At 40.1% G+C, this 13,303-nt stretch overlaps 1 protein-coding gene across 4 annotated transcripts in view; it reads right to left on the bottom strand.

Moving 5' to 3' along the window:
* acot7 (acyl-CoA thioesterase 7) overlaps positions 1-13,303 on the bottom strand; it is a 46,870-nt gene that overhangs the window by 10,043 nt on the left and 23,524 nt on the right. For all 4 annotated transcript variants that reach the window (XM_062391161.1, XM_062391162.1, XM_062391159.1 and 1 more), the window contains 2 exons: positions 8,155-8,271; positions 1,345-1,529 (listed from right to left, as the gene is read on the bottom strand). In XM_062391161.1, the coding sequence (XP_062247145.1) occupies positions 1,345-1,529; positions 8,155-8,271 (302 nt within the window). The remainder of the gene's footprint in view (positions 1-1,344; positions 1,530-8,154; positions 8,272-13,303) is intronic.

The following is a 13,303-nucleotide window of genomic DNA, read 5'->3' as shown; positions in this document are numbered from 1 at the left end:
ACGCTGATGTTGCACCTTTACATCTATGAGAACATGAATAATTAAGGTGAGCAGGGTCAGGGTAGCGCTCGATGGCATTTATAACAACCATTTTTACCCAATTCACTCTCAGCCAAGCTTGGATTTCTTCATCCAAGTTTCTTAATACGCTTGTTTCACTTTAAACTTAGTGGGACATTATTTAGGTTGAGGCAGGAGAAAATATGCAGGTTCCCCCCACGAAACAGCTTTATTCTTACCTTATCGTATTCACTTTCAATGCACTTCCCTGGCATACACGCTGCCCTATACTTAAAGTTTAATGATTAGCAAAGGTGCATTTTGTAAAAGAGTGCAACCTGCTATTGGTCTGTCACATTTCTGAAGATGCCAACTCGGCTGAAGCCATTTTCATGGATTTGGCTTGACTCAAATGCAAAGCTAATCATATCAATCATTATATCCACACACAGATTAATATGTTGTGCAGGTAAGCAAACAAAGCATTCAACTGAGCAAGAAACGGCAAAATTAAACTGATTATATAGTTGTCGATTCAAAATATGAGGGGATTGTTATCATCAGTGAAATAGAATAAGACCTGATGTTAAAATTAAATGCAATCTACTAAATCCTTTATTAAGCGATAGGAATAACATCTAAAACGCTCTTCTCCCGTCACATCCCCACTCACTGACAAGCTGACATCATCTCATGCATAAGCTGGATGAGTTTTTAAAGGGACCATCACAGAGACATTTAGGGTGCGCGAGCGGTGCCAGGAAATAATTTAATTTAATGTGCTGATTTAAACAGATGGCCAGTGCATACAGTGTTTGCATATAAACAGGGTTTGGAAGCATCGGGTGCTGAGGGGGCAGATCAAACAGCAGGTAAACATACACACTGTACATCTGCAAAGCAAGTGCTGAGTCATCCACACATTGCCATCTCGGGATGTCGGGGGGATATTAGCATTAAGCCCCTTGTGCTTTTGGGCCGAGCGTAGACGCAGCAAAGGATTCAATGTTCTGAAAATACGCTAATAAGCAGGATTAGAAAATAACGGTGTCTCTCATACTGTGAGATCTTTAAAAGTGTGACTGACTAAAGCAATGTTACTGTAAGGAAAAAAGAAGAGAAAAAGCATGACAGAAATCCATGGCCGAATCTTTTCATCATAAAAAGGTGGGGATTTAAGAAAGAAGGGTATAAAAAAAATACATATTTCCCTCTTGATCTGTATGAATGGCCTGTGTTAATGTACTTAGTCTGAATTTGGACATGATATTATATAAAGGATCAAATTTATTCAACCTTCAGCTTTTAATAAACTCCAGAGTGCACAGCCTAGATGGTACCGACCTTTAGAGGAGGAACAGGGAGGGCCCTGTTGTACTTGTCCAGGGAGATGAAGGTGAAGAAGGCGGACACCGCGTGATATTTCCCTTTTTCCTCCTCCATCAGCGGGGAAGCGTCTACGATCACTTGAATTTCCATTGACTTGTTACTGACAAATGTGAGACGCCCAGTCACCGTCACCACGCAGCCTTGGAGGGAAGAGGAAGAATATCATCAATTTGATATTTTAACATTTCCAATATGTGACTCTATGCTCAAAAATCTTTGTTTGATTCAAGCAGCTCTGTTCTTGAGCCAGAGACAGGAATTACATTTTGTTGTGTTATTTAAAGCTTTTACAGGATATACAAGGAAAAGTTTTAGAAACGTTATCAGGTTGTGTCTTTGTTTTGAGCACAAACTGAACATGAAGTTAGCTGGTAGGTTGTCGACTGAGGAAACTTTAACATGTGCTACTGCAACTGACTTCTCATTGTTGCATCATGAACTTGTTGAAGTCTTTTTCCACTCAGACTCAAACTAAAGCCAGTTGATCTGTCCTTCCCTTTTTAGATTAATACAAAGCAGGATCCTCTTTTATGTGCTCAAAAAGAAGACGAAAGTGAAGCTGCATTTGATTTAAACCTTTTCAAAGAGATCAATGGTTGTTAACATAAATTCAGAGGACATGTCATTTCCACTGCTGCGGATTTCAACCTGAGATTCATTGAAATTCATCCAATGTTTCAATCATGAAAAAAGACTGGTTCTCTCCTTTCGTCACTGCAGGGATATGGAGAAATAAAAAGTCCAGTAATAGTACCGGGCCAAACTGATCTGTTTCTTTATTCCCTTTCATGAGTCTGTACTGTATTATTACTGCTGTTGCCATAGAGACAGTGAGAGAAGGTGTTATCCCTGCCATCTGAGACAGACCTCCAGAATAAGACAGCGATTTTTATAAAACAGTCTTTGTCTTAAATAATAAAAGATGCACGAGTGGAAAAGGGACTTTTATCGGAATATGTTGTTGCTAGCTACTCTGACGTTTTGGGAACGGTTGCTACAGGAACTACACATGGTTGTTGTTCCTTGTTCATGGTTGAGCTCTTGTACTTATGCAGAGAATGCATGGCAGTTTGAAGACTGTTGAATGACAGCACTGACCATCAAATGGTTCAAACGTTTTTCCTGATATTAAAGTTCTTACTGTCAATGGCTGTAGCCTACTCTCTTTGTAATGTACTACCACAAAAGAGAGGATGATGAAGTGTTTGTTTTCACTGTACTGCCTATAAGCTTGTTATTTTTAACCATGACACCTATGCTGTAAATCAAGAAAAAATGTATTTAATAATCAGACCAAGTAGTTTTATTTTGCGTAATCTTAACGTGGCCTTAACCAGACATCAGAGATCATTCTTTTTTATTATATGGTTTGTTTAAAGGAACTTATTTTTATGAATGATCTCAACATATAATTGCATCAAAACAATAATGGAAAGCTTTGGAAAATCCTGAGTCTTATTAACACACACAAGTGTGGAAAATGTCACACTGTTACAAAATCTGGTGTGTTACCACCCTCGGTTACATCTCTTTCAACAGACTTCCTTTGGCACCCCTTCAAAAACCAGAGTGCGAGCATACATCCTGTGAACTTTTACTTCCACAGGAAAAAAACTTTCTGCTCTTTTTCTCTGGCTGTGCTCAACCAACCATATTTCCCCCATAGACTTCCATTTAAAAAAGAGTTGAAAGAGAAAACATCACACAGGGGGAATTATTATGTTGAGGTTTCATATTTGTAAAGCCCTCACAAAGCGTGTAAGGGTCCAGAGAGAAAAGTCTGAGAACGAGATGCTGATGTACACATGTCCTTGGTCACAAAACACAGAAGCAAACAAGGACGATAGGAAATTTTGGAGTGCGATGTTTCTGAGTGACAGATTTTCCCCGGACTCCACAGGCAGCATTTGGATTCATGTATACAGTTATTGTCATACAGCCATGGCTCTGACAAACAATGTTTTCAAACAAACCTATTTTCAAGAATGCCAGTGGGTCCAGTCCACAAGATGTGTGTGAGAGACCTAACCAATAAGTCCTGGACATGAGCTCCTCAGCTCCAGGAACTCAGGCAGTTGTCTGTGCACTGGGAAAAATTTAAAGGGAGTATATATTTTTGTACACTTTTCAGGCCGAATCAAACCAAAGCCAAGAGAAAATTAGCAGAGCCATTCTGTTTTTGGGTCTAAACCAAGCACAATGTTTTCTCCAATTACAGACACATGAAGCAAGAAAAATTAAGTAAGAAGGCCCAGCCAATGTCAGTGAACCCGGCCCAAACCCAAATATCATTTCAAAATGTCTTCCAGGCCTGGCCTGACTCTTAGGTCTTGTATCCACACACTTCATCAGTTTGATGTTCTGAAATCACAACAACTCTAAGGAGGTGATGAAGTGCATGGTTGCATAAGAAAACAGGATAAGGGATAGCAAAGTAACAATGCAGTTATTTGGATGCAGTTTGTGAAAATAGCACATCCACTGGAAATATTTATTCTTTCTCTTGTTTTCTGGCCCTTCAAATGTTTTTGTGTTGCCTTAAGCAGCCTGACTTATTCAGGTAAACTAACTCAGGAGCAGATGTATTAGGATTATTGAAGCGTGCTCTGCTCACTGACATTACACCAACAGAATTAGCCCTGATCTCATCAAGGCTATTCTTGGGTGTTTTTTATAAAAGACCTTCATGATTAATAATTGATTTATGCAGAAAGTAGATCATGGATTTGTGCAGTACTGAAGGTCAGCCAACAGGAAAAACTGTCTTGAGTCCTATCTCTGAGGAACTGTTTAATGCAGCTAATCTGCTGTGAGGCGAGTCCATGCCGGGTCTTGATGTTGGATCAACTTAACTGGGACTGTAACACCTTTGAGCTATAGATTTCCAGTGTTTTCAGTTTATTAGTACCGCCTTGTGTTTCATTTATATCCTTGTGTTTATGTTTGTATGTGTTGTTGTTTCTGTGTCTCTGGTTTTCCCCCCCTGTGTTCTGTTTCTTGTTTTATTGTGTAGGCCCTGCTCCTAGTGTGTTTTCTTTCTTCACTTCCTGTCTTTGTGATTGCCTGCACCAATCCTTAGTGTTCCAGCTGTGTTCAATTGCCCCTGCCTTCCTTGTGTGTGTGTATAAAAGTCTCTGCGCTTCTCCTTGTCGGTTCTGAGTTCCCTGTCGTAATGCCTTACGTTATTCTTCGTCTCCTGTGCTCAATCCTCTGCATCCTCTCTGTAGGTTCCTGGTGTTCTCCCCTGTGCTCTTAGTTATTTTTTCAGTTTAGACTTTTTTTGTGAGATTCCTCTGTTTCTTTGTTTTTTTTCTGTTGGACATTGTCCTTTTAAAAGGACACCATTTGTTTAAATTCTGCATCCTGGGTCCACTTGCTAACCAAACCTAACAATTTTAGCTACAGTTTGAGTTTGGGTCAGGCTGCGAAAACAAGAACAACAAAATCGACAAAGATTAATATTTTATTTGCTGTTTTCCTGTATTCCCAGAGCTTCCTAATAGTAATTTGCGTTTTCATGAACATGAAACTCTAAAAAGAGGGACCCCGAGTTTATTATGCATCACAAGTTCTGAAACTTATTTCTTTCTCCCTCACTTTCTCTCTCACCTGGAGCACTTTCTTCTCTCTCCCTCAAATCTCTTTTCATCTGACTTTCACCCTTTGAAGTTTTCTAGCTTTATTCTCATTTTTTGTACCTGTGGGCATTTTACTGTAATCAATAAAAGAGAAGAGCTCTGACTGAGCACGGTGGCACATTCTTGGCTTGCACCTCACTGACATATTTTCAATTCAGAATCATGCACATTACTGTTCGCAAAGTTTGCATCACTTCGGTGTGTCGGAGAGAAACACGAAAACACGAAAAGTGATTTACAAGCTGTAAAGGTGAGGGCAGCGTGACATGTTTCAGACTCAACTTAACTTGTCAAGTTTTAAACCTTTACAGGAAGCAAATGTTTTGAAAATTTCTCGAGAAATGTGCTGCAGACAAGATGATTGTCAGCTGCAAACACAAAAGACATTAACTGTCCTCACCAAATGATTTGCTTGGCAGACTGTATACATGTTTGTGTGACAGGTCTCCTGACAGCTTTCAGCGTTGACAAAACAGATTCTCTGAACAGAAAATGACAAATGGCATGTGAGGAGGAATTGAATGGGAGGACAAATTAGGGAATAAATAGTAAAATTATATAGAATTGCAATTACAAATTCTTAGAGGCGTATTGGTGGGGCAGTGGTTAGCCCTGTCCCCTCACAGCACAATAATTTTTGGTGTGAATGTATGGAGTTTGCATGATTTTCTCATGCTTCCTCCCTCAGTCCAAAGAGACAACACAAGTGTGACTGTGAGTGTGAAGGGTTTGTCTCCATATGTCAACCCTGTGATATGATGGCAACCAGTCCAGGGTGTACCCCGCCCCTCAGCCCTCCTGCGACTGGAACAGCGGTTCTGAACTCCTCACCTTATCTCAAAGGCATAACCACCTGATGGAGATAACTCATTTGAACCACTTGTAATAGTGACCTTGTTCCTTTGGTCACTACCCAAAGATCCTGAGCATACAGGTGAGGGTTGGAAAGTAGATCGACCGGTAAATCAAAAGCTTTGCATTGCGGCTCAGCTTCTTGTTCACTGCAAAGGTCAGTCTTGTATCAATTTTCAGGGATTCATTTCTCTAATATTTCGACTATAAAAACTAGACAATCATGTGCAGGATTCTTCGGCTATGACATTGTGGTGATCTGATCATTTTAATTTTTAAAGTAACACTTTCCTGCCTATCAACCTGCCTTGTTTAGAAAGAGAACACACCACAGAAGCTCCACAGACCTTATATTGGCCTCCAGTGTCTTACAGGACAGAATTCTAAATGTTACTGGCTGTATATGAATCATTAAATAGCTTAGCACCAGTACATACTGCTGTCCTGCCTACACCAGACCATAACACCTCTTGGAGCCTCTGGAAATAACTTGCTTGTTTTTCCAAGAATGAGAGGAAAACAGTCTGCCGAGGCTTCATTTAGTGACTGTGAGCCACATCTAGAACAACTGAGCCAGAACCTACGGTGTGACTCAACGACCAAGAGTAGACCCCCTTAAAAACCTAATATTGTCTGCTGCCTTCTAATGGTTTGTTTATCGCATATTTATTTAATTATTCATCTGCATGCGATAAGAATACACTCTGTGGAAAGTAACTGCAGATAGTTTGGATCCTTTTACCAGTTTGACTTCAACCTCTGCTGGATCTGTGGAGGAAACATGTTAAATTATGTATATTATCTGCACTTAGCGAGAAAGAGAAATTATCCAGAGAAAAATACGTACACCATAAATTGACTGAATACATGCAGAGTTGCTGAAGTAGCTGTTTTCATCTGGCTTTGTTTTTTACTCCTTGATCCTTGTTTTCCTAGGAACGTCTTTTTTAGTCTGTTTGTCTGAACTCCTTCACCAAATTGGAAAAATCCACTAGTGACACGACACATATGTCAAAGTGGAAGCCAGATCAAATCATGTCACCCCTTTCTGAACCCAGAGGAAAGGAGGAGGCAATAGCTGGAGCGATAGGGAGCATCTGAGAGATGTGGACATAGATCTAAACTGAAGTCTTTCATTTTCAGTTTTCTGGTAGTGAAACTCACAAGCCATTTTCTGACATGAACTGAGAATGTGCGCACATTGGGTTCGGACCTTCACACATTACATTACAACACAGAAATCTCAGAGGCGGGTCGTAACGTATAATGTAATACAGTAACAACTCTGTGAATTGGACATTTGCGTTCTCCCATAAAGCCCCTCTGGAGAATGTCAGGAGATGTACATGCAGTGCAGTCGGAGCTGAGCTGAGAGCCAGTACAAAAAAAAATGTCTTGCCACTTCATAATTCAACAATGGGGAGAGATGAAGCTAGGCCCCTGTTAAAATCATATCCTGAGATAATCATAACAGCTGGATGTCTGGATCACATCATGTCCAGCACTGGAACAGATAGCACAAACACTGATGTAATGTGAATGTAACACACCGCTGTTCTCCGCCATCTTTGAAGAAACTGCTTTCAGTCCTTTTTAGCATATTTAGGTTCCATAAAAGGACCAAAGAAGACTTTGCATTAACAGTGTTTTCTGTCTATAGGTGTGTAGCTGCTCTGTTTGTTCCTTGTTTGGGCAATACAACCAAACTCTGCTGCAAATAAAAAACAGTATCTCAGTGGTTCACTTGAAGATAGAAAAAGAATAGTGTTCCCTTCCATTACAGGAGTAAGGTACAGTGCCTAAAACAAATGAACAACAACAACATATATTGAAAAATCTACTGAGTATATTGGCCCTAGTGTGATATTTAACGTTTGGCATTTATCACACATCATAACTTTTGTTTACTAAAACGTTCCCTCTCTCAAAGTGAAGTAACACCTCAGCGATAAAGCTCGGTAATGGAAAATACCTCAATCATAACAAAGTTGTGTCTTTCCAGATCTAGCAACAGAACTACAAAACACAACTGGTCTCAATTAGAAACAGTGTGACCGGCGTTAAGGCTGAATTTATGGACTGCTGAGTTTTTCCACATTATCCTCTAATTGTGGTTTCACAGAGTGCACTTCACTTGTGTGTAAAAAAGCAGCTTCCTGGAAAATGGACAGAGCTTCTTGTATCAACCCGACACGGCGAGGTTTGTATTCTTCAAAACTGAGGACAATCTTTATGTATCAGTGACCACAAACTCTGAATAGATTCTCTAATTCACCTTTCTTGATCTTGCTGTGGAAGTTGATGGCGTCCACAGAGGCGGTGACGATGTTGGTGTTGCAGTGCCGAGCAGCCACGATGCCGGCGACCTCATCCATCAGCTTCATGGTCACGCCTGTGCCGGACACAAGCAAAGTTTGACTTTAGTAAGAGGCACAGCAAATACAAGAAGGGAGATTCAATTATCTTCTTACTCTGCCTCCTTTGTTTTGATTTTATCTTCTATCTTTAACTGAGGCTCATGGATCTTTATGGTTTATTTCAGATACTGTTTCACAAAGATGAGATTCTACTGGTTTTCTTGGTCCAATATCCACCTGAAGCTAAACTTTAAATGGGCCTCATCGATCTTTCCTCAACATTAGTTTCTCATTCAGTATTATGAGTCCCCTGTGTATACGTTTGTGAATGGAGCAATGGCAAGTGTCACCTCACATTCTCGTCCAATCTGTGTGATGGAAGGGGTGAATAAAAACATTTTCTTCCTTTGTTGAACTTTGACCCCCAATATTCAGTTTGCATTTGTGTACAGTACGTGTGACCGTGCCCTAATATGAAGTGTATTGATGTTTATTTTTGCAGCTGATGAACGTCAAATAAGTGTTGCCTAATATAGTTCACATTCATGGTAATATAAATATTTGACAAAATGACTAAACAAAACAATACCATTTAAAAATAAATTGGGAAATGCTTAACCCCAATCTACCTGTAGATCTCCAGATCAGACACCAACTTAAAGTAAGTTTAATGACCAGTCACATCCCACATCACATCACGTCCCTTTGGTAGGCACTGATAAATAAATCTATTTGTTGTTTCACTGTCTTCTATTGTGGAAACATACAGTTAGAACACATACAGTGTTAGCTGCTTAGTTATTACTTGGGACAATAGTTTTTACTGGTGCATCATGGCCTTGATCTGTGAGACATACTGTTAATTGAGAAGCTCCGTTTGCTTTAAAGGCTTTATTTGTGACCCTGCGCTCTAAATGTCACGGTTCTTTGAGAGTTTATATTCCCCATGAAAACTCACTCAGGTCAAACGAATTTAGTTCTCTGCATGAGAAACAACCGAATATTTAATGGCCACCTTTCAAGCTGACATGTGCTGGCTAAACTATTTGATCCTAAAACTAGATAGATGTTGGGTCAAGTATCACTTTAAGATCTGAAGAGATATCCACCAAACAATCCGTCATTAAAACGTTTACACAGAGCGCTGAATGCATGCAGATGATTTGAAGCAAGAGAAAACACCTTGTGCACAAAATTAAAGTCTGATGATCACAATAAGGCAGACCTCACAGTGTGGACGCAGGAATTCACTAACCTACACCTGTGTTTATCAGACTGCACCACACACACACACACACGCAAGTACCACCCTCGGCAGCCTGTATCATGTGTGAAGGAAAACAGTTGTTTGTGGGTTTCTCGCAGAAAGTGGGACATCTTGTATGGAGTGGGTGGGTTGTAGATGAGAGAAAGCGAGGAGGAGGGTGGCATCTGTTCCTCATCTCGGAGAAAGTGTGAGTGCATGTGTAATGTGTGCGTCTTTGGGAACGTATGCTCATTTAAAGATGTTCAGGCCCTTGCTAGACGTTCCAGTTGCCCCAGTCGTTCCCTCTGAGCTGCTTTTTTCGTGTCTCTCGTGCTACAGAAAATCAATAAGTCTGCACGCTGATAGTTGGTTTGGCCAAAAATTCTCCCACCACCATTTATATTTATGTCGGCCAAAAGTGTGGGAGTACAAACAGACTGTGCCACTCGCTCCCAAATGCAACGCTCCTTGTAAAAGAAGAAGGACTGAGCTGATTAAAACTGAAACATGCTTTTACCACTTGGAATCTGAACACTGAATTGTATATGTCACTTCTATAAACATACATTTGAATAAAGCTCTCAAGCTATCCTTGCTCTTAACTTGTTGATTATTTTACTTATTTTAATATATTAATATTACATTTTAATAAAGCCCCTTTGCACTTATAATCATGCTCAAATCCATTTAAAATGATTTCTGTCGTTTATCATTATTTTGTCATTTATATTTTTTATTTTTGTGGTTTGAGAAGTGATATATAAAAAATAGTATTCTTATTATCCGTATTCTCATTATAATTATTATGAACACACTCTGAATGAGGCTGATGCTGTTCCTTAAGTGTGAGTGGCTCAGACGACAAGCAGAAATCTCTCATCCTTAAGCCAGTTGCAAAGCATTTTTCAAAACCAATCTTTCAATTTTTTTGCTTCCCATCTCAGCTATGTACTGGAAATTGATGGGATCTCAACTAAGATGGAAATTTCCTACCCGAGTACAAAGCACAGCAGGCGGCTGCTATTCAGAGCTGGGAGTGAGTGGTTGTGTCTGAGTCTGTAACACTTGATGGATCATGACCTGAAGAGATGGTGAAATTGAATGCTGTATTACAATAAACTGAATCTAAACGTTTCCTTTCAATTCTAAGACACGTTGCCATACCTGCGTTTTATCACATGGTCTCCATCTTTCCTCACTTCTGTTATTTAAAACTTGTCTATGAATATGTAATGGGGGCTAATGGGACCATAGCAAAGTTATTACAACTATAATCAATATTTTTATGTTAATAATGGATCACTTGACTGTATGAGAAGAGTTTAACTCATAGACTAATCACCCAGCTCTGCAGTTCCCCAGTTCTGTTGATATTTATAGCAAACTGTAGCCAATTTTTGGGGTTTTCCACTTATTAAACAAACTGCTTTTGTCTTTCCCCAATCTCATCACTTTTGTTTTTAATTGTAGCAAACAAGCATTACAAACACTGTACACTACCTGTTCAGCACCACATGACAGAAATACAAAGTTCTGTAACAAAGTAGTGAACATAGTTGAGCATTTAGCAGCTGATGACGCAGATATTTCCCTCAGGAGTTGGTGGAGACCAAATTAAAGAGACATGATTCCAAATGAATAATATTGTTGTTCTGAATTGGCTGGAGGAGGGAATAAGCAACGAGTTTGCCATGTCGACTTAGGGTGGCAGTGTTGTGTTGAGAAAAAGGTAACGTCTTAGGAGACTTACATGGTCCACCTGCTTGCCTGAACTCTTGAAGCTGTCCTAAAAAAGTTTCTTAGGACCAAAACTGAGGGAGGCTGCACTCGGAAGCAGCAAACCATGAACATCACATGAAGTCACTGCTTTTTAATCCCCTTCAGGAAGCATATGCATTCAATCAATATCCTACAGATAACCTTTCATTTATGTGTATGTTTCATTCAAAGCTTCTGGGAGCTGCCAAAGACAAGTTGCTTAGTGCATAATGTTGCATCAGTGGCATTTACTGGTGTTTCTGCTGCTAGCTTAAAAATTAGATAATCTACTGAACCTAACACTATAATAATCAAGACGTATTCAGAAAGAGAAATTCAATTACAATAAACAATATCTTGCTGTTGCCTTTATGTGTTTTTTGTTTAGGTCTCACATAGCAGAGGAATAAACCAGCAGCTGTGGTCGCACAAATCAGACTTTAATAAAATATTCATCCTTGAAACAAAGTGCTGGGGTTTCATCTCGTTTGATCTTAAATTTTACAAATAATAACTTGTGAGAGTGAGATTGTGGTGTAATGGTATGAGGGCTCTTATCAGAATAAAACGATCTTTGGAAGGTCATGCGTGGTAAATAAAGGAATCACATGGGACAGAAAAGAGCCTCCTCTCAGCATGCTGTGGTATGAAATGAATGCTAATGGGCGAGTGGCTAGACTGGACCAGTTAAGAATCTTGTGAATCTCGATCACATGACCTCTGTGACTCTGTAAAATGAATTAAATAGAGACAGACTGAGGACTTTCTATTTTTGGTTTTGGATTTGACATTTCCGAGGCATTGTGAGACTGAGTGGAGCGCTGACAGTTGGCTGCCATGGTCTTGTTCAACAGCTCCCCAGATGCCTCGAGAAAGAGGACGGCAGGCGTTGGGGGAATAATTACACCAGTTTGCCACATTGGAGAGACTTGCCACGTACGAAGAGTGGCTACAAGTATTAAAAACCTACAAGTTTGGATGTCAAGCCGATGTCATTCGGCTTGACAGCAGAGTTGAGAGGCAGCAGTCACACCGCACACACTTGTCACACGGTGGGAAAAAGGTTCAGCGCTTCCCCCAAATGGTTAATTTGAATTTGTCATCATCAGCAGCATTGACGATGTGAATGCACATATTTTATTTGGACAGACATATCAACCCTTCATTGAGTGGTTCAGGGGAAACAAAGGTAAAATGTGGATGTGGTGCATTATTGTCTTCATTTTTGATTGGTGTATGTACAGACCTTCCCGTATCGAAAGTCCCAGATCATAGCAAGAAAATATCTTTCTACAGTGTTACCGTTTTTTTTCCTATCGTAACTTACACATTTTAAATCTGTTTATTTCTTATTATCTATAATACATTAACAAACCATTAAAAGAGGATTATCACCACATGTCTGAGATTCTTTGAGTTTTTTAGCCTCACACGAGCCGTTTTCAGACATTTCCTTTCATACATGAACAACACAGCAGGAGATTCTCTGCTCAGACCCGTTGACAACGACACAAATCTCGGCAGCATTCGGCTGAGGGGCGGAGCAGCAGGCGGAGGCAGGACTTAACGTGTTACTTCTGCTGTGGGGATCATGTGTTTTGACATCTTTTTTTCCGACGTCTTCCACATCCTTTTGTTTTGATTTATTTTGTTTTTCATTCTGGTGTGTGCCAGGCGTTATCAAAAACGTCATCATCACACTCACTAGCTCCCAGTGGATCTCTGAGGAGCTGCTGCAGTGTTCTCAGAAGATGAGCTTATCCTGACATTCTCTGAAGTTTTTACTCGGGGGCGGCCGCAAAGTCCAGAGAGTCACCTGTGACTAGGACATTTGCGTTCTTGCATAGAGCCCCTCCAGACAATGTCAGGAGATTATCCGGAGTTCAGTGCATGTCTGAAAGCAGCTTCAGCATAACATTTTCATGTGGTCCTGCTTCAATGCCTTTCTTAACCCCGTTTCATGCACCAGGCAGCCAAGAATTTATCTGTAGCAATAGAAACCTGTATCTGAATTGACCAAAGAGGGGAGGGCGGAATTGTCCTTGAGTAAAGCAAAGCTGCTT

The sequence above is a fragment of the Platichthys flesus genome, chromosome 7 (assembly GCF_949316205.1).
Source record: "Platichthys flesus chromosome 7, fPlaFle2.1, whole genome shotgun sequence".
In the NCBI taxonomy this organism is placed as follows: Eukaryota; Metazoa; Chordata; class Actinopteri; order Pleuronectiformes; family Pleuronectidae; genus Platichthys; species Platichthys flesus.
The sequence above is the reverse complement of the archived record's forward strand: the minus strand, read 5'-3'. Positions and strand labels throughout refer to the sequence as shown.